This window comes from Phocoena sinus, chromosome 1 (assembly GCF_008692025.1).
Source record: "Phocoena sinus isolate mPhoSin1 chromosome 1, mPhoSin1.pri, whole genome shotgun sequence".
NCBI classification, from domain to species: Eukaryota; Metazoa; Chordata; class Mammalia; order Artiodactyla; family Phocoenidae; genus Phocoena; species Phocoena sinus.
This window is the reverse complement of record NC_045763.1, coordinates 10,390,444-10,409,169: the sequence shown is the minus strand read 5'-3', so window position 1 is coordinate 10,409,169 and position 18,726 is coordinate 10,390,444. Positions and strand designations below refer to the sequence as shown.

The 18,726-nt window shown below is 41.8% G+C and overlaps 1 protein-coding gene across 1 annotated transcript in view; it reads right to left on the bottom strand.

Annotated features, from left to right (window-relative positions):
- The window catches only part of LOC116758811 (PR domain zinc finger protein 2-like), a 71,737-nt gene that overhangs the window by 6,519 nt on the left and 46,492 nt on the right, over positions 1-18,726 (bottom strand). Inside the window, exon 6 of the mRNA XM_032642078.1 lies at positions 14,496-14,622. Within this exon, the coding sequence (XP_032497969.1) occupies positions 14,496-14,622 (127 nt within the window). The remainder of the gene's footprint in view (positions 1-14,495; positions 14,623-18,726) is intronic.

Genomic DNA, 18,726 nt, shown 5'->3' with positions numbered 1-18,726 from the left:
CTAGTAACCAAGCTACAAGCTACAGCCCACAGCCACGGGGGCTCCAGCTCTGCTAGCAGGCTACAGCACTGAGATCACAGCCTTTTAGAAACACTAAATCTTACTCGGTGCTCTCCAAGGATTATCCCACAGGGTCCCGAGTTGATGCTGCTTCTCTCTTCTGCCAGTGTAGAGGTAAAATAACGCCCTCAGGCACAAAGAAGTCCAGGAGGAAGAGCTCACAAAAAGGATGAGGATTTGAAACAACAGCTGCCTCCTAGGCCAGTGTCCACGCTGGGAGAAAGGGTCATCACTCTCAATCCAGTCACTCACTTCACCTGCCCCCAAAGGGTTCCTGTGCCACCAAGGTCACACATCTTCCCTGCAAAGAGCTGACCCCAACTAAAGTGAGACTCGGACTGGGCTCTCCCCTCTCTCCCTCCCTGGTGTTGGGGTGGTATTCTGAATAAAATAGGTCCCCAAACAACAACAGCCCACAAAACGGAAATTCACAGAACTGAAATTGCATTGTGCGCCATGGGCCAAGACATGATTAAGGAGAAGTAATCTTGTTCAGAGCAGAGGGGAACTAACTATGATACATACTGGTGATAACTACCTGATACTGTCCTAGGGAAGGGAACATGAGATAATGTGCACAGTGGCTGACAGACTCAATAAATGGAATCAATTGTACGGAGTATGCACAGTAGATTCTACTAAACAAATTACAGAAATCCCACGCCTACAAGTCTAAATTGTCAGCATATGTTCCTTCTTATGAAGACAATAACATTCTGCTTCCCTAACAAATCCGAATGCATCCATTTCTTTTACTCATTTGTTCTACATAGATTCACAGGATCCCACCCAGATATCATTACAGAAATGTACAAGTCCAATGAGGACAGACGTTTAATTGAGATAAGAGAGAATTATGTCAAACACTCACTAACATCTCTATTAATATATATAAATGCTCTAACAGCGGAAGTTGCGAGTATACGTCAATTTTTAAAGTCTGTAATCCACTGATTTTACGGCTTCTAAAGAACACTCTGTTCTTAATTTTTTAAGTTAAGCATACTAGTTCACTTTACTGGTTCCTAATCTTTTCGGGAAGGAATCTTAGACCTCTGAAAATCAGATAGCACCTAAGGCTCCTCTCCCCACACAGTCACGAAGAGCCGTAAACACAACATCTGGGGCTCAAGGATACCTGTGTTACTATGAAGTCAAGTTGTGAGTTCATGTAAATATGCATCTTGACAGGAGTACTCCTGTGCGACCCTGAAAAAGAACCCCGACTCCTCAGACTGCTCAATAATACTGCACAGATAATCAGGACATTTAATAAGTACAACACATAATAAATAAAACTGACACTGTCAACTTAAATAGTAACTTCTCCGAAGAGAATGGCTCTTTCACACTTTAGTTTTGCCCTGAATTCATATCCACAAAGATGTAAAATGACAAGATTTCCTAATCTGTCATAAACAGCACTGAAATAGCTCCCACACAGTTACCTTCAAGGATGTCTGATAGTTTACTATCTAAGAAAATGTATCCAAAATTCATCCAAAATCTCACCTGCATAAAATTTCGTTGTAACAGTAGAGTCACGAGTGATTTGGATCACATAAAGGTAAGACAGAGAAACAGGAAGATAGTAAGCCCTTCATTTGGGCAGCAAGCAAATAGTGAAACGTTTACTTCTGCCTATGCAATAAATCAAATTCCGAGAGTTCTCTAATCCACCAACCTGTGTGATCACAGGTGTCCTAGTTGGGGTAACTAGTGAAACAAGACAGCTTTTAAGATAGAAGCAGATCTCCAGCAACTGAGGAATTCTCTAGTGTCCCAATGTGTATCTAGTTACAGATCCAAAGAGGCTCTTTACTCTTACCTAATTTGTAATCTATACTTAATTCATTCCATGTTGCCAAAGCAAAATATATGGATTTTTTAAAGAAGATACTGAAACTGTTCATTTCTTTGTTTTTTTTTTTTTAAATCCAGAAGTGCCACGATAGGCCAAAGAACAGGCAGAGTTATTACCACAGAGCTAATTTTGCCGGTGGCCACCAATTACAATGAAGTGGACCAAGGTCGGTGTGCCACACATGCTCCTGTGAGGCTCTCGCTTAATGTTCAAGGCAACCCTACACTGTAGGTGTTACCCTCATCTTACAGACAGGTAAACTGAAGATCAAAACGTGTAGAGTAATCCACCCAAAGTCACATGCTGGTAACTGGTGGAGCTAGGATTTAGATCTGGCCTTGTAACTCCAAGGCTCTGTTCTATCATGCCACAATAAAATCCACACATTGTACATCTCCCAGCACTCAAAGGTTTAGCTGGGTCAGCAATTTTTCCCTACTCTCCTCCCCTCAACATACACACATCAGGCTCGTTTAAACAAGGTATCATTTGCAAAGTACTGATCCAGTTGTATTTAATACAGAAGCCAACAGTGAAGCCTGAGCAACATACTTAATGTGCTTTAACACAGAAAGGAGTTGGAGGGGAACGTAACAGTCATTTACTATGAAAACCAAGTTTACCAATTCCATGTACTTTTTGACAATTGCCCATGAGATTTAGAAGACTCCACCTCTCTAAAACTGAAAGGGGTCAGAAATAGTGTTAGTTAAGGGTCACTTTTTCTTGAGTCAATACTTTCCACGCTCTGATTCAACCATGAATTTAATTTGCTTTAGCATACAGACAGTAATTTATTTTCCAGCCAATTCCTGAATTTATAATTTTGATGGAATCAAAACCACAAATAGATGTTATTAAGCTTAACACTCAAATTTGATCTTGCTATCGAATACTCCTATGATCACACCTAGCAAGGAAGAGATACTTCCTGAAAAATATATTTAGCAACTAATAAAACTTCTAAAAGCAAGCAAATCTGCAATCTTAAACCCCTCGTTCAAAAATCCAACCAAGATTGAGACTACTGGTCATTATTCCTTTTTATCTGTCTGGATGACAGTGAGAGGGGAAACTGTAATTTCAACTCCAGTGTTAATCCTACAAAAATTACAATCCATATGTGTAAACAGACAAAGATCAAAACTGCAACTAACGGCCACTGTGCTGCCGGCAGCATAAACCTGGTCGAAATGAACACGGGTTCCCACTCATGCCGGCACTAACGTCTTCACAGCGAAGGGACCAAGGCAGGAGGTGGAGCGCAGTGACCTCCCATTCCTCACAGGGACCTGAGACTTTCTGCTTTACTTCACAGGAAAACAGGTTCTGAAAACCTCATAGCTTAAAAACAAAAATACACCCAACAGAACTAGAAAGGCATATTCTATACCTCAAACTGGCAAGAGATGGAAAACTGAACCTAAGAAACCAAATGGTAGAAAAATAACAGAAGGCGCATAAAGTTCAGCATTGCCCATTCTAAACTGTCCCTCAACTTCAAACACCACACATAATTCTGTTTGGGGGTTCTAAACACGGGTGAACAAACCAGTTTGCCCTCATTTTTGTGGCACGTGGTGGCTCAGGAAACCTACAAAAGACTGCACCAAGAGGTAGGATTATAAGTAAAAGAGGAAAAGATTGTTTATCACTGCAGCTTTAATAGAAATAAGGGGGAAGATGAATTTTAGTCTAAGTATTATTTACTGCTTTTCTTTTTAACCAAAGCAAAGATAATCCTCGGCAGCTCCACATAACGGGTAACATACAGCTCTTTCATTAAGGGTGAGATTAGGTTCTGGTCATTCAGATACTGATTAAACTAGTAAGAACACATAAAATTTAAAGTTCTTAAAGTATCAAAATAGCAAGGATTTCAGACGTCATAATCTTATCTTAGAAACTGGTATTTTTATATACACACACATACAATATCATTATTTTATCATTAAAATAAATCTCTTACCTCTGAAGCTATTCAAATATTCTTTGTAATATTAAAGTATATTAAATTTACTATATAACAATTAAAATAACTACACCATCAGATAATGAACACTTCTATCAAAAAATATTTTTAAATTTCAGAGTCATGACCACAAAAATGAGAAGAGGAAATAAATAGCTACAATAAGTGCTTCAGAATGCTGAGGATTTTCTAGTCTCTTACCCATAATCCCTCAGGACTTTTTCTCAATATATGTGCCAAGTTTTAACCTTTTAAACAAAGTTACTTGCCCTTAATTTTTAGAGAAAATTTAAACAGAACAGAAAGAAAAATGCTTAAGAAGTCTGAAAAATGAAAGCACAGATTCCGTCCGGCCTACAGTGTGGGTAAGGGTGTTAAGGACTTACTAAACCTTTAAGGAACAACTGAATAAAGAACTCTCAGTAAAAGTTTCAGGTGGAAAAAGCCATATTACATTTTGTTACAAATCCAAGAAGTTTTAAGTTTTACACATGCACGCATATTCTAAAGACTCTATTGTGGGATAAACACAATTAAGAATCACCCCTGCCCCACATGAGGAGAATTCAGGAGTGCACACAAACAGGTTAGGGCAACTCCTTTCTCATTTTTTTTTTTTTTGCAGTATGCGGGCCTCTCACTGTTGTGGCCTCTCCCGTTGCGGAGCACAGGCTCCGGACGCGCAGGCCCAGCGGCCATGGCTCACGGTCTTAGCCGCTCCGCGGCATGTGGGATCTTCCTGGAACGGGGCACGAACCCGTGTCCCCTGCATCGGCAGGCGGACTCTCAACCACTGCGCCACCAGGGAAGCCCTCCTTTCTCATTCTTATTTCCTTTCTTGCTTTTCCTCCAGAATGAGCCAAGTTGCTAGAATAGGAACAGCTTTATCAGCAAACAAAACCTCTTAAGAAGCTACTGCTTCAAACAGTTCATGAATTCTTAAAGGAAAAGGTAAAAATAAAAAGCCACGCCCCCATAAACATTCTAACAAAACAAACAAGATCCCTATTTTGTTGGTGTCACATCATGAGTGTGAAGGAACTAATAAGCATGATTTAACTCAATTCTACCACAAACAAATCAGAATTACACTTAAAATCAGTTTCTAGATTTAATTTTTAGAGTGTATGTTAATTAAAACATGTTCATGATCTATAACATTCAGCTTAAGAAAACTTTTAAAGTTATATTTTACTCAGTGTAAGAGTCAGTCATTCTCAACAAAAGAACGCTAGTGCAGAGGAGGACACTAAACATCAGTGGCTTCTTGAAATCATCAATAAAACAAAATGGAAGAACTCCACAATCCTAGACACAATCCCTCTGCCATCCACACTGCTGAGGGAGTTAGGCCAAGGCAACGTCTCACTCGGTTCCTGTGGTTTCCAAACGGATTTCAAAAATAATACACAACTTAAGAGAAATGAAATATTTATAAGAAGCTCAAACCAACAAATATGTCATTAAAAAAAAACAAAACATTTAATAGACAAGAGCTGGAAAGTGATAAAAATTTAATCTGTTATTTTTTTTTAAAAACTGTTTGAGGTGCTCAAAGGAATACAATAAATCTGTTTAATCCATAAACCCCAAAGCAAAAATAACTCAAGGCATTAGTTTTCACCACAACTTAGCTTTCCAATACCAAAGATTTCACTTAATCACACTGCCTTATTATTTAGGATTAAAGTGGGCAATTCTAAAGTGAGTAGTGAAAGTTCATCTTGGCTAATTAGCAAAGCCTTATAAAACACTGCTACTTATTCAGTGTAAGTGTCCTGCTTAAAACATTACAAACAAAAACTAGATTTAGGCAAGGCGGAGCTGAACAATTTAGCAGCTGGGCGAACCTGGGCAAACCATGGAACCCCTCAAACATCAGTGACCTCGTCCACACAGGAGGAGAATGACTGCCTACTTTGCAGGGCTATTGGGAGGATTAGCAACGATGTACACGGAGCACCAAGCACAGCGCTAGGCACAAGACAGACGTGCTAAAGAAACGAGTAACTGCTGTCATCGTCACCATCAACAGAAAGCGGTTCATCACTTGACGACATGATGTGCGTGTAAGTGTCAAATCATGAGATGTGTCCCTATCAAAATACACTTCACCAAGAACTCTTGTAATGTCTGACACTGGTTTAATCTGAGCAGTAATAAAGAAAAACGGTTGCTTTCAACATTTATCTTCTTCACTTTGAGAAACAACAGTAATGTTTTCAAATAACTCCTGCTTCTCCAAGTCATTCAACTTCCTAAACCACGTCGACCAAGCTATTAACATTGATAAAAGCAACTGTCCTTGGCAGCACGCAGAGTATGAGCAGATAACGTGAATGCCAACAGGAGCACCATGTGAGCCTGTCTGAAGCTGCAACTCCCAGTTCCCCACACAACCTTTAACCGTTAGGAAATGTCTATTAATTTTTAACCAGCTTGAGGGTATCCTCAGGGTATTTATCCAATTCCTCAGTTCTTCAGAGGCAACTTCAAATGTAAAAGTATATACACTCTCCTCTCTGTAATTCTACTGTGAACATGGAAGTTCATGTATTGGGTTGGCCAAAAAGTTCCTTCGGTTTTTGAGTAAAAATAAAAGACATATTTTTCATTTTCACCAAGAACTTTACTGAGCAACGTATTCACCGTTCTGCTCCACTACGCTCTGCCATTTTTCAGGCAACTTCATAATTCCATCTTCCCAAAACTTTTTATCTTTTTGAGCAAAGAACTGTTCCAGGTGCCTTTTATAGTCTTCTAGGGAAAAGAAAATTTTTTCCATTAAGAGAATTTTGTAAAGACCAAAATAAATGGAAATCCAAGGGTGCAATGTCTGGTGAATATGACAGAGAAATCTGAACTTCCCAGCCAAGCATTTTTCTCTGGTCATCAAAGAAACATGCATTGCATTATCCTGATGGGAGATTATGCATTTTCTGTTGACTAATTCTGGATGCTTTTTGCCAAGTGCTGCTTTCAGTTGGTCTAATTGGGAGCAGTACTTGCCGGAATTACCCATTTGGTTTTCCAGAAGGAGCTCATAATACAGAACTCCCTTCCAATCCCACCATATACAATAACTTCTTTGGATGAAGACTGGCCTTTGGTGCGGTTGGTGGTGGTGCATTTCACTTGCCCCACAATCTCTTCCGTTCCACATTATGGTACAGTATCCACTTTTCACCGCCAGTCACAATTTGTTTTAAAAATGCAACGTTTTCATTATGTTTTAGTAGGGAATCACATGCAGAAATACAACCAAGAAGGTTTTTTCGCTTAACTTACGTGGAACCCAAACATCAAAGTGATTAACATAACCAAGCTGGTGCCAATGATTTTCAGCGCTTGATTTGGATATCTTCAGTATGTCGGCTATTTCTCACGCAGTATATAACATTGATTCTTCTCAATTAATGTTTCGATTTGATCGCTATCAACTTCAACTGGTCTAGTGACCGTGGAGCATCGTCCAGCGCGAAATCTCCAGCACAGAACTTCGCAAACCACTTTTGACACATCTCATCAGTCACAGCACCTTCTCCATACACTGCACGAAACTTTTGGGTTTTTTTGCATTTAGGCTGCTTTTTTACCTTTCTTGAAATAATAAAGCATAATACGCCGAAAATGTTGCCGTTTTTCTTCCATCTTCAATATTAAAATGGCTACACAAAAATTCACCAATTTTGGGCTTCCCTGGTGGCGCAGTGATTGAGAGTCCGCCTGCCGATGCAGGGAACACGGGTTCGTGCCCCACTCCGGGAAGATCCCACATGCCGCGGAGCGGCTGGGCCCGTGAGCCATGGCCGCTGAGCCTGCGTGTCCGGCGTCCGGAGCCTGTGCTCCGCAATGGGAGAGGCCACAACAGTGAGAGGCCCGCGTACGGGGGAAAAAAAAAAAAATCATCACCAATTTTGATAAGATTCTTTTTAAATGCATGCTGATATGACAGCTGTCACAACGCAATCTAACAAAACCGTTTCAAGCGAAGTTAAAGACAACTAAGCGCTTACTAGAGCCATCTTACGGCAAAAACCCAACGAACTTTTTGGCCAACCCAATACTGTAACAGCTCTGTAAACAGAAATGTAAAACTGCCTAAGAAAAGGAAATACTCGATAAGTTTTAAAAACAATAATGAATTCATAATGTAGAAAAAGAACCCAGGATTTTTATCTAGGCAAAGCACAACAAATTTTTTTACTTTCAAATTACAATTGGATTTTTAAAAATCAACAATTTTGAACTCCCTACATTCAAGGTCCTTTTACCTTTTAGGAAACTTAATAATTAATCCTTTTTTGCTGTATGAGGCAAGTCTCACCTTCCAGTTTCCATATGGACAGGAGAACCAGGATAACAACCTTAGAGCACAGCATATTTCCTAACACACTCCATTATGGTATCAAGAATTTTGCAAATTCATCCACTAAAATACAGTTGAAACTCTGCAAAATGCTTTGAAAAACTGTAGTTAATCCATAAATTTCCCTATGAACAAGGTTATACACAGCAAGAATCAAAGGCACAAAAATATCAACCGGGCTTCCCTGGTGGCGCAGTGGTTGAGAGTCCGCCTGCCGATGCAGGGGACACAGGTTCGTGCCTCGGTCCGGGAGGATCCCACATGCCGCGGAGCAGCTGGGCCCGTGAGCTACGGTCACTGAGCCTGCGCGTCCGGAGCCCGTGCTCCGCAACGGGAGAGGCCACAACAGTGAGAGGCCCTCATACCGCAAAAAAAAAAACAGAAAACAAAAATCAACCAACTTATTTACCTAAATTCAGAGCAATTCAGTAGCAGTAGAATTAGAAATCAAAAAAATTCCTAGCTTCTTACTGTTGCAAAAACATTAAAGCTGCACTAAGCTTTTAAAAACACCACAAAAACAGCAGGATCAACCAGGCAGGCAACCCTCAGAGACAGGTCACCCAATGCTCAGCAAAGGCATCACCTCAGCTAGTGGCAGCGAGAGCTCCACTGGGGACCGACTAGGACACTGCTCACTTGGGCCCAAGGCGACAAGCTCACAAGCCATGTAACATCTAATGCTGGGGCCCTATCTCCACAGGATCGTAGCCACCTGCAACTGCCCCAAGCCCTGCTCCAACACTTGCCAACAAGAACTAGGGATGAGCGCCCTGTAAGTGGGCACAGGACCTGCCCACCAGGCACCCAGAAAGCTCAGGGCCCATCTGCAATCATCCTCAGGCACCATGGCTAGGCCTCTGTCATTCAGCCAGGCCTCCACTCTTCAGCTTTGGCCAAGGAACCTCGAAAAGAGCTGTCGGCTACTGGGGAAGGTCAAGACATCAAACTCCACTGAAGCCCATCTGTTCGCTTTTATTAAATGTATTCTCTAATTTTAACTTTAAATGGAACCAGTGCTATCACTTCTGCTGTTGTCCACCACAGGCAAAAGCAGACAGAAAGCAGAGTATTATGCAGAAGAAAAGGCATGCAAAACCTGGGCTCAAGCTCTGACTCTTGACACTCACTGGCAGACAGAGCTTGGACAAGTTATCCACCCTTGCTACGTGTCCATTTCCTCATCTGGAGCTGGTACAAACCACGCAGAAGTAGAGGCTAAATGGGAATACCCACGAGACTGCTCAGTACCACTCAGCACTACTCAGGGCTCACTGCTCCATCTGGCTGCAGCACCGCACAGCCCACAAGGCTCCACGTCTCCATCAGAGCCTCCTGCTGCATCTCTGTTTCTACGTGTTGTCCAGCAATGTCCTGTGACCTCTCATGTCCCCGTGAGTTTCTTTCCCCAAATCTTTCTTTCTTCCCCTCCTCAATGTTCTTCACAGGCGTCCTCCCCACTGTGCTCTGCTTTTCGACCACAAAGTAGCATCACCTCCTCTCCCAGAGGGCTCCTGCCAACCCCTTCCCTATTCCAGAGCCTGTACACACATCAACTAGAACACCTAGTAAACCTGACCCACACTGAGCTGCAATAAAACAGACGATAAACTCCTCCCCGGATGTTTTCCTCATCTCTCTAATCTCCCCTACCAATCCTGCCACTAAGTGCAGTGCTGGTGGGAAAGGGGCCAGTATGTCCATTTGCACAACTGAGTTTCATACAAAAAGACCCATGTGGGTTTCTAGGTGGCTCTCCCTATACACCACCCCAGCAATAAGTAACCAACACTGCTAAAAGAACACCCAATCCGGTCCTTCTTCCTGGAGCTCTCAGCCCCGAGAACTTGACAGGGCCCACCCCTGCGTCAGTCAAGTCACAGCCTCTGAAAGGCTATCCCTGGCTACCCATCCACAGTCACACCATACGTAACCACCTGCAACACACACACACTTTATTAACATTATAAGATCTGTCTTGTTCATCTGTTGGTTGGTTGTCCCCTCATTCTCCAGAATGTAAATTCCATGAAAGCAGGGACCTGGGTTATGTTAGTTCTCTGCTGTAGCTTCCAGCACCTAACATAGTGTCTGACACAGAATATACTTGTTAAATAACAAGGCGGGGGGATGGGGGGTGGATATCTCCAGGTTTTTTATGTGAACAATTTTAATTATGGAAACATGAAATATTTCCTTTTTAAACTGGTTATAATTTAACTGTTCTGTGGTGACTAAAAGTCACTTAGATAAATACTAAAAACTACCTCAGGGACTATTTACAGCTTTTAGAAAAGATTATGTGAACCTGTTAAGGGATCTCACGGCACTGTGCTCTTTATAGCTCGTTACTGTTTTTGTTACAAACTTTGTCTTCTTAACTGTCTGGTTATTAGCTATAAAACTACTTGCTGCTACAAATAACTCTTCTAATTTCCTCCTTCTAATGTGCTATAGACAGGAAAGTCAACAGGTTAGAAGTAGGCCTAAAGTAAGAGAGAAGCAGCCTACAGTGAGGCCCCGCCACGGGAAGGGAGAGGGAGGACCCACTGCTTCCTTAGAGCTAATACAAGTGCTCCATAAATACTGACTGATTAACTGACTCACAAGCTCAGTAGCTCCTCTGCAAGCATCACATAGGTAACTAACCATCAGCCACATTCTGTCAGTGGCACTTACAGGTACCACGGACCCACATGCTGCACAGAGACGTTCCTTATTATTATCTCTCCTGCTCTTGACAGCAACCCAGTGAGGTTGGGTATATAGCACAAGGACCATTCCATGTTATGACACCTACTTTTAAAGCTATGGAAACTGCACCCCCATTAAAAGTGACATGATTTGCCCAGCCATACACCTGGTAAAAGCCCAAGAGTCCCATGTTTTTCATTCCTTCCACTAAGCCCATGCGCATCAAGACACTGCTGCCGCTTTAGAGTAAAAAGAACTCTGGGTAAGGTTCTTATGTAGCCAAAAGAGAGCAGGGCAACAACATTCCATTATAGTCTATATTTTAAAAGAACATTTGCCAACAGTCATTTACTGCTAACAAGCAAATTCAACAGAAATCAAGACGATAAATACTTCTAAATTTGGCCTTTCTATGTTCAGATCACAATCTTCCCGTGGATTAAATACGAATCTTTCAGTGAAATATTGAAAACCCAACACTGAAAACCCTCCCTTCCTCTCTACCTGAAAAGTTTAATCTGTCCCACCCAAGGAACTTCTCACGCTCAATCTCATTACAGGGGCTGCTCAGACATGTAAGAAGTCAGGCTGAATTACAAAGGTGAGAATCCAGAATTCTAGTTCAAAATGCCTAACATATGAACACCTTTGGCCACTGGCAAAACAGCATGCTCCCTGGTCAGAGACAATATGAACTGTGTTCTCACAGCCCTGTGTTCTCTTCCTTCATTGCAGGTTTGCGTGAGTCTTTGTTTGCCAATCAACAAATTATTTATTGAGGGCCTGTTCCATGCCAACCATCTAGGCCCCGATCAGTAACTTACTGATTTAATGTTTGTCTCCCCCACTAGACTACAGGCGCCAGGAGAAAAGTTACTGCTGCTTTTTTCCTCACCATTGTCCTGTACGACCTAGCAGAGCGCCTGGCACATGGCAGGGGCTTAACAAACATTAGTTCAATGAATGACTGAGAGACAGACAGAGGCAGAGAGATAGAGACAGAGAGGGAGAGAGAAGAGGAGGGGCCACTTTGTATGCAAAGGAATCAGGGTTTTCCACTGCCCAGAACACGCGGCATGATCCACCAGCGATCTGATGAATTCTGAAAGGCATCACATGCAATGCACAGCTGTAGGCACAGCAGCTGTCATGCAAAGGATCAGAGGCCCAGAACTATGAAGAATTCAGCCCTTTGTTTCTCTCTGCCTGCCTCCTAACCAAAATGAAGTTAGGTCCACTGTCAATCTACCTGTCAGCTGCATGTCTTCAACATCTGGCTTTCAGAAATACTAAGTTAATATTGCTACTGAATGAAATTTATGTTGATTTATTCTCTGACATCACTGCCTGAAAAGATATTTAAATGTTGGAGGTCACACATAAGACCTAAATAGAACCAAGTTAACATAAAAAGTTCTCCATTTCAGGACTTTGTAAGCTATAAATTAGCTTACACAGAGTACTTAATTTAAAAACAAAAAAGGTTTGACTATTTAAACTTTAGATCATAAAGAGCAAACACAGCTCCTTACCAGTAAGCTATTCAAAACAGATTGTTAAGTTCCGAGAGGGAGCCTCACATAAGTATTTTAACTAAAACTTAAGATTCAGTCAGTTATACACAGCTCGGAGTAGTTATAAATAACAGGATAATAAGAAATATGAACTACTTAACTCAATGCAAAAACCCAGCAATATGGGCAGGTATAAAAATGAAGATGTGTAAGTTCATGTACCACTAATAAACCTTATTTTCAGTTTTTTCCCCCACATTCAAATAAAAAGAAAAATTAAGGAATAAATAAAAATCTATGAAATGTTCTAAACATGCACAGCAAAGTACGCTGAACAGAGAAAAGCATTAGGATGAAGTTGCTATTAACCTATTAACCTATGACTATATTTAAATACATGAGTTAGTTATGCTTAGTAACAGAGTAAAGATCCGCTGCCCTCCCAACTCCAGCCCCTGCAAATCACAGCTTACCTAGAAAGGCTGGTGACGATAGTTATACACAAAGTAAACACTAAATAAAGGAACAATCTGAATTATGTGAAGAGTTTGCAAACAATTATGCGCTAAGCCTAACAGCAACAAAAATCTCAAAACAGTAAACAACAACAAGAGCAAACAAACAAAAAACACCTGGCAATTTTCTAGACCCTGATCATCAGATTCATGATCAAAGCATTTAATGACCCAAAACTGACGAAATCGAGTTAGATAAACAGCGAACATGTATTCAGTAAAAGGCCTAACAAACTCCCTTGGATGGGTTATTGATTATACCGTAAAATACAAAGAATATGTAATGGAAAAATCAGAATAGACTTTTTTAACTTCTTGCCTACATTTTTAAATGTTACTTTTACATTTTTCCAAAGTCAAGTTTACATTATGATTTTATTTACAGTATGACTGCCACAATTCACTTTGCAGTGTTCTAAGTAAAGGTTGGACTCAAGTTCAGATGGCTACAAACATTTATTTAAGACTTAGGGCGGGCAAAAAAAAAGGAGATTTATATTAGTAAGAAACTACCATACCCCTCGCCTTGGAATATATTCAAACAGGGCTCTACGAAAGATTCTCTGATTAATATTAAAATTCTTCATTAAAAGAAAAAAAACAAAACAAACAACGCGGAGAATGCCAGCTGGAAATATGATCTATCCAACCAAACTATCTTCCTCCCAGAAATTATCCCCTGCCTTCTGTAAGTGCGACTACACTTCACCTTTTGTTTGAAAACATTATTAAACAAAATAAAACTGTTGGAGTTGAGTCAAAAGTAACAGCACACCGTTCAACTTCCATTTTGTTAATGGCCTAATTTCAAAAAGGTCTGCGCTGAAACCTTCGCCAGCCGCGAGTGTTGCAATCGTGTGCAGCGCAGTCTTGAGTGGCGTGGAGTGGCCCAGGGCCCGGCCCGGGGAGGAGTGGGGCGGCCGGATGGCAGGGCCCGGCCCGGCGCGTAGCGGCAGTGTACGGCGCGGCCGGCTCTCCCTGCCCCGGGAGGCCAGTGCATCGGCCGCGGCGCGTCCGGCCCTCCCGCATAGTCCGGGCGGATGGACACGAGGCCGCCGAATCTGCGGACCTGGAAATGTCACTCTCGGAACACATTTTATGACGCGTTGCTGGCGAACAGCACAAAAAGCTAGGAATATACCGGGCGTGCAGTGTACGGCTCTGGAGAGACCGACCGCCGCTCCCACCCGCGAGTCCAGAGACCTGCGCTGTGGACAAGGGAAGTGACAACTGTCCTCGGGCCCCTCGCGGTGCGCGTCCGCTCACTTTTCCGTGCCCGGCTCCTCCACCCCAAGTTAGAAAAGAGCTCGAGCGCGGCGTCCGGCGCCGTGATTCAGCAGCGCCGGGGGGGGGGGGGGGAACTGCACCCGGGGGGGGGGGGGGGGGGCGCGGGGGAGGCTTGGCACCGCGTCCGGAAAAGGTCACTGTGAGCTGCGGGTGCTGCCCGAGCCCGGATTCGGCCCAGGCCGGGCAGCCGCGGGGAGCAGGGGCGGCAGCGGGCTCCTACCTTTCCGGCTTTTCGGGGAGCTCCGCTTGCTCCGGGCGCTGGCTCGCTCTTCCTCAATCGCAGCTGCTATCTCGGGGTTGTCTTCCCCATTGTACCAGACCAGGAGCTCCTCGCCCGGCGCGATTGGCTGCGGGGAGAGAAGAGACAGGCGCCGGGCCAATCAGAGCGACGGTTGTTGGCGGGGCGGGGCGGGGCAGGCGGGCGGCGCTCCCAGCCGGGCCGCCCGAGGCCAGCCCGGCAGGAAGAGCTCCTCCGCCTCGGCGGCCGCGGGCCGGACGACGCGGGAAGGGACCCTCTGCTGGAGGGAGGACCTCACTTCCCGGCCGCCTCCTCCCCGGAGTCCGTCCGGTGGATGTCGGGATCTGATAGGATCGCTTTAAACTTAAAACTGCCATATGTTCCGGAATCTTACTGTTGGAAGCCTCACAACTATCCACGCAGAAGGAAAAATATGCCACGGAACCACAATGTCCACGAAACCTAAGCTGATGAGAAAATTAAAGCATAATTTAAAACACCCTGGCAGTATGGAAGACGTGATGAAAGCTAATTATCAGCGCAGGTTTCAGAGTCCAAGAGCAAGTTAAGCATGATAAGACCTACATGCCAGTGCACATTTATAATGCACCGCTAATTATATCACGGAAATGCTAAAAGAAGAGGCGGTGCTGAGGACGCGAGCCGTCCTGGCAGTGTATTGTCTCTGCGCTGCTGCCAACCTGCTCCGGTCCTTGGAGAATTCACTGCCTTGCCCTCTGTACTACATACACCTCGAGTCTACAAGACAACTTTTAAATTTAGAAAGAAATGCCTAAAAATACCTCACGTGTCAAGCTCCTAAAACATGAATTCTTAACAGTCATGTACCCCACCACCATGCTGATTATACCTAGAGAACAAGATCGTGAAGAAAAAATGTACTGAGTGGAAAGATTACACTCCTAAGTAACATCGAAGGAAATGGCTTATTGCTTTCTCTCACAATGACTCATCTGTTCAAAAAGTTCCAAGAGTATGAACACAAGTAAAATTCCACCTAAAACCCAGTGAATAAAATAAAAATCCATGAGTCCATACTGGTATGAATGAATGAAGAAATGAATGAATGAACGGACAAGTAAATAAATAAGGAGAGCTCTTCCTATAGTAGATCCCAACTAATCAATGAAAAAGAAATAATGGAATTAGAACATCACAACTGGACAATCATCACAGATTAATAATTGATTCAGGCAAGAATCACCAATGGATGCTAAAACTAGTAGATTAAAGTTTGAGGAATAACAAAATATTTGCATGGTCTCGAAATATCTCCCCATAAAACATTTATTAATGACAAAGAGAAAAACAGTACCTTTATAAGACAAGTCAGCATCATATGCCTCCTGGTATGATGCACAGAAAAGAACACAGCATCACTTCTGGAGATGAAGTGAAGCATCACTTCTGCTGAAAATGCATAAATGTAATTCAATCATGATAAAACTTAAGAGAAGGCCAAACTGTGGGACATTCTACAAAAATTACTGATCAGTTCTCTCAAAACCGAAATGTTATAAAAGACAAAGACTGAGGCGCTATACAAACTAAGGAGACTGATGAGACATCACAACTGAATTCAATGAAGTTTTCTTTGCCTAAAGGGACATGATTGGAACTGACAAAATTTGAATAAAGTGTATAGATAAAACGCTGTGCCAGTGTGAGCTTCTTGATTTTGATCACTGCACTATAGTTATGGAAGAGGATACCCTTGTTTTAGGGGCAGGAGGAATTCCATCTAAGATGTCCATTTAGAAACAACATAGTTCTTCACTTCAACATACCTTCTAGTCTAGATAAAGTCTTTGAAAGTAAATATTATTTTGTTTCATTCTCTGCAGAACTCAATGTTTATATAGTCCAAATTTTAAAATATTCTAAATTCTTTAAGATAAAAGAACAAGCCACTGTTTCCTTTGTTCCTCCAAGGATGGCTAAAACCTGCCATTTTTTTAATCTTTAAACCAATGTATTATTTCCCTTCTTGAATCAGTTACACCTAAAATAAAAAAACTTAATCTAATGTATAAAATCTTAATGAGTTAAAATAGCCATTACAGATGCCTTTTGGCACTCTTATGAGCTAACCTGTTTTTGCTGAAGGAATGAGCTCCTTTATTTAAGTGAACTGTTTCTAGCTCCAAATGTGTGCTTCTTCTCTATGCTTTTGTTACAAGTCACATTATTTATGAAATGGTGTTATCATATAATACTTGAAATGATTAGGGTCTGCAGAGATACGTAAAGTCTTAAATAAAACAAAAGTAAAAAAGAACATGAAAAGGAGCGAGGGAAAATATATTCCCCATTTCTTCCTAAACCAAACAGCATCACCAAAACACTGGCTAGAAGAACCTACCAGACATCTTCGAGATTGATCCCCGACTCAGCCTAAGCGTCTACGTTCATGCCACTCCAACCTTGTGCAGAGCACTAACCGTACCAGCAACTGGGTGAAGTTCAATATCAGCACAGACTCTCTACTTAGGAGGGTCCGATTTTGTTCTTGCAAAAACCACAAAACACCCCAGTATCTGTTTTTACCTCAAATCTAATATACAATTTCTAAATGGCTGTTAATGAACTGAATAGCTAGATTAAGAGCAACCTGATTTGTTAGCTACTGAACAACCTTCAAAATTGTTAGCAACTGAGATGATCATGACATTATTGAGCTATGTACTTCCCAACTTTCTATTAAAACAGCTACACAAATAACACGGCTTTATGAAGAAGAGGAAAATAATACATCTTTTAAAATGAACGATTGCTTGCTTCTTCTGTACTGTAGTTTTTTCTTCTGCACTGCTTAGCGCATTTAAGATTTTGTAAGTCAAATTTCAGAAGGAAAGAAAATTTATGTCCTTAAACACAGGAAATACAAACCCACATTTAAAAAAATAAAGTCAAAAGTCCAAACAACCTTTTTTAAAATATATTTTGATATTTAACAAAAAACAACAACAGGAAGACTTTAAACTCTTCCTTGGGTTCTGACAGGCTTATAGAATGAAGCACACTCTCTTCTCTAAATATCAGTAAATATAAACCTGAAATTTTACCAGACCAATTAGGTACAGGGAAGGGTTGCCATAAATATTCCTGACACTAGGTCAAATTAAGAGGAACACTCCAGAATTATATGAGAACACACAAAGCACTCCACGCTTACCCACCTACCATCTATCCCCCAGCATGATCTTTTAAAAGTCACGGGTCAGACAGCTTCAATTCTCAAATGGGTGAACTGAAGACTAAAACTCATACGTTTCCCTACAGGCCAGTAGGCCCCCCGATCTGGCCCCTGCCCACCTTACCAGCCCCATTCACCACCTCTCCTTGCTCTAGCCAAACCAGCCTTTATTCTATTCCTTTAAAAAAAAAAAAAAAGAAAGAAAAAAACAAACAAAAAAACCCCCAAAATCTAGCTTATTCCCACTTCAAGACCTTTGCTTCCTGAACTGCTCTTCCAGCAGAGATCTTCGAGTGGCTGGCTCCTTCCCATGCCAGTGGGGGAAGGGAAGAGGTGTCCCCATGTCTTGTCTTCCCTGACCTACCAGAGCTACAGCAGCCCTCCCCCTACCTAGACAATCTATCACATTTTATTGTCTTCAGTGCACTTATCACTATCTGAAATTATTTTGTTTACTTGTTCACTTGTTTATTATCTGCCACCTCCCCCATAAAATGGAAGCTCCATGAGACCAGAGACCTTGTCTGTTCTGTTCACTACTATAGGAGAATACCTGGTACATAGTAGACACTCAGTATTTGCTGAACTAATAAATAGATGAATGAATGGAGAGCAAGCTAACAATTAACCTTCAGGAATTTAAAACAGTTTTTAATCATATTACAAACAAAACCAGGTGATTACCTAGATTACAGGTGAGAAGGTGATACAGAACATCACATGTAATTTATTTACAAAACCTAACCCACAGAAAGCTTAATCTAGAAGAATATAATCACAAGTAAGGAATCTGAAAGGCCTTATGCATACTTGAGCAAACATCAAAGGTCAGGACTGGGGGAGGTCTGCAAAGATCAGAGCTATGTTACTTCCAACAAAGAAAGGTAAAAATAATAGTAGTAGTATAGCTAGTTAACACTTTGAGTACTTAGGTTAGACTAGGAACTCTTCACAGAATCTTACACATATTGGTTTGTTTAATTTTCACAACTGTAT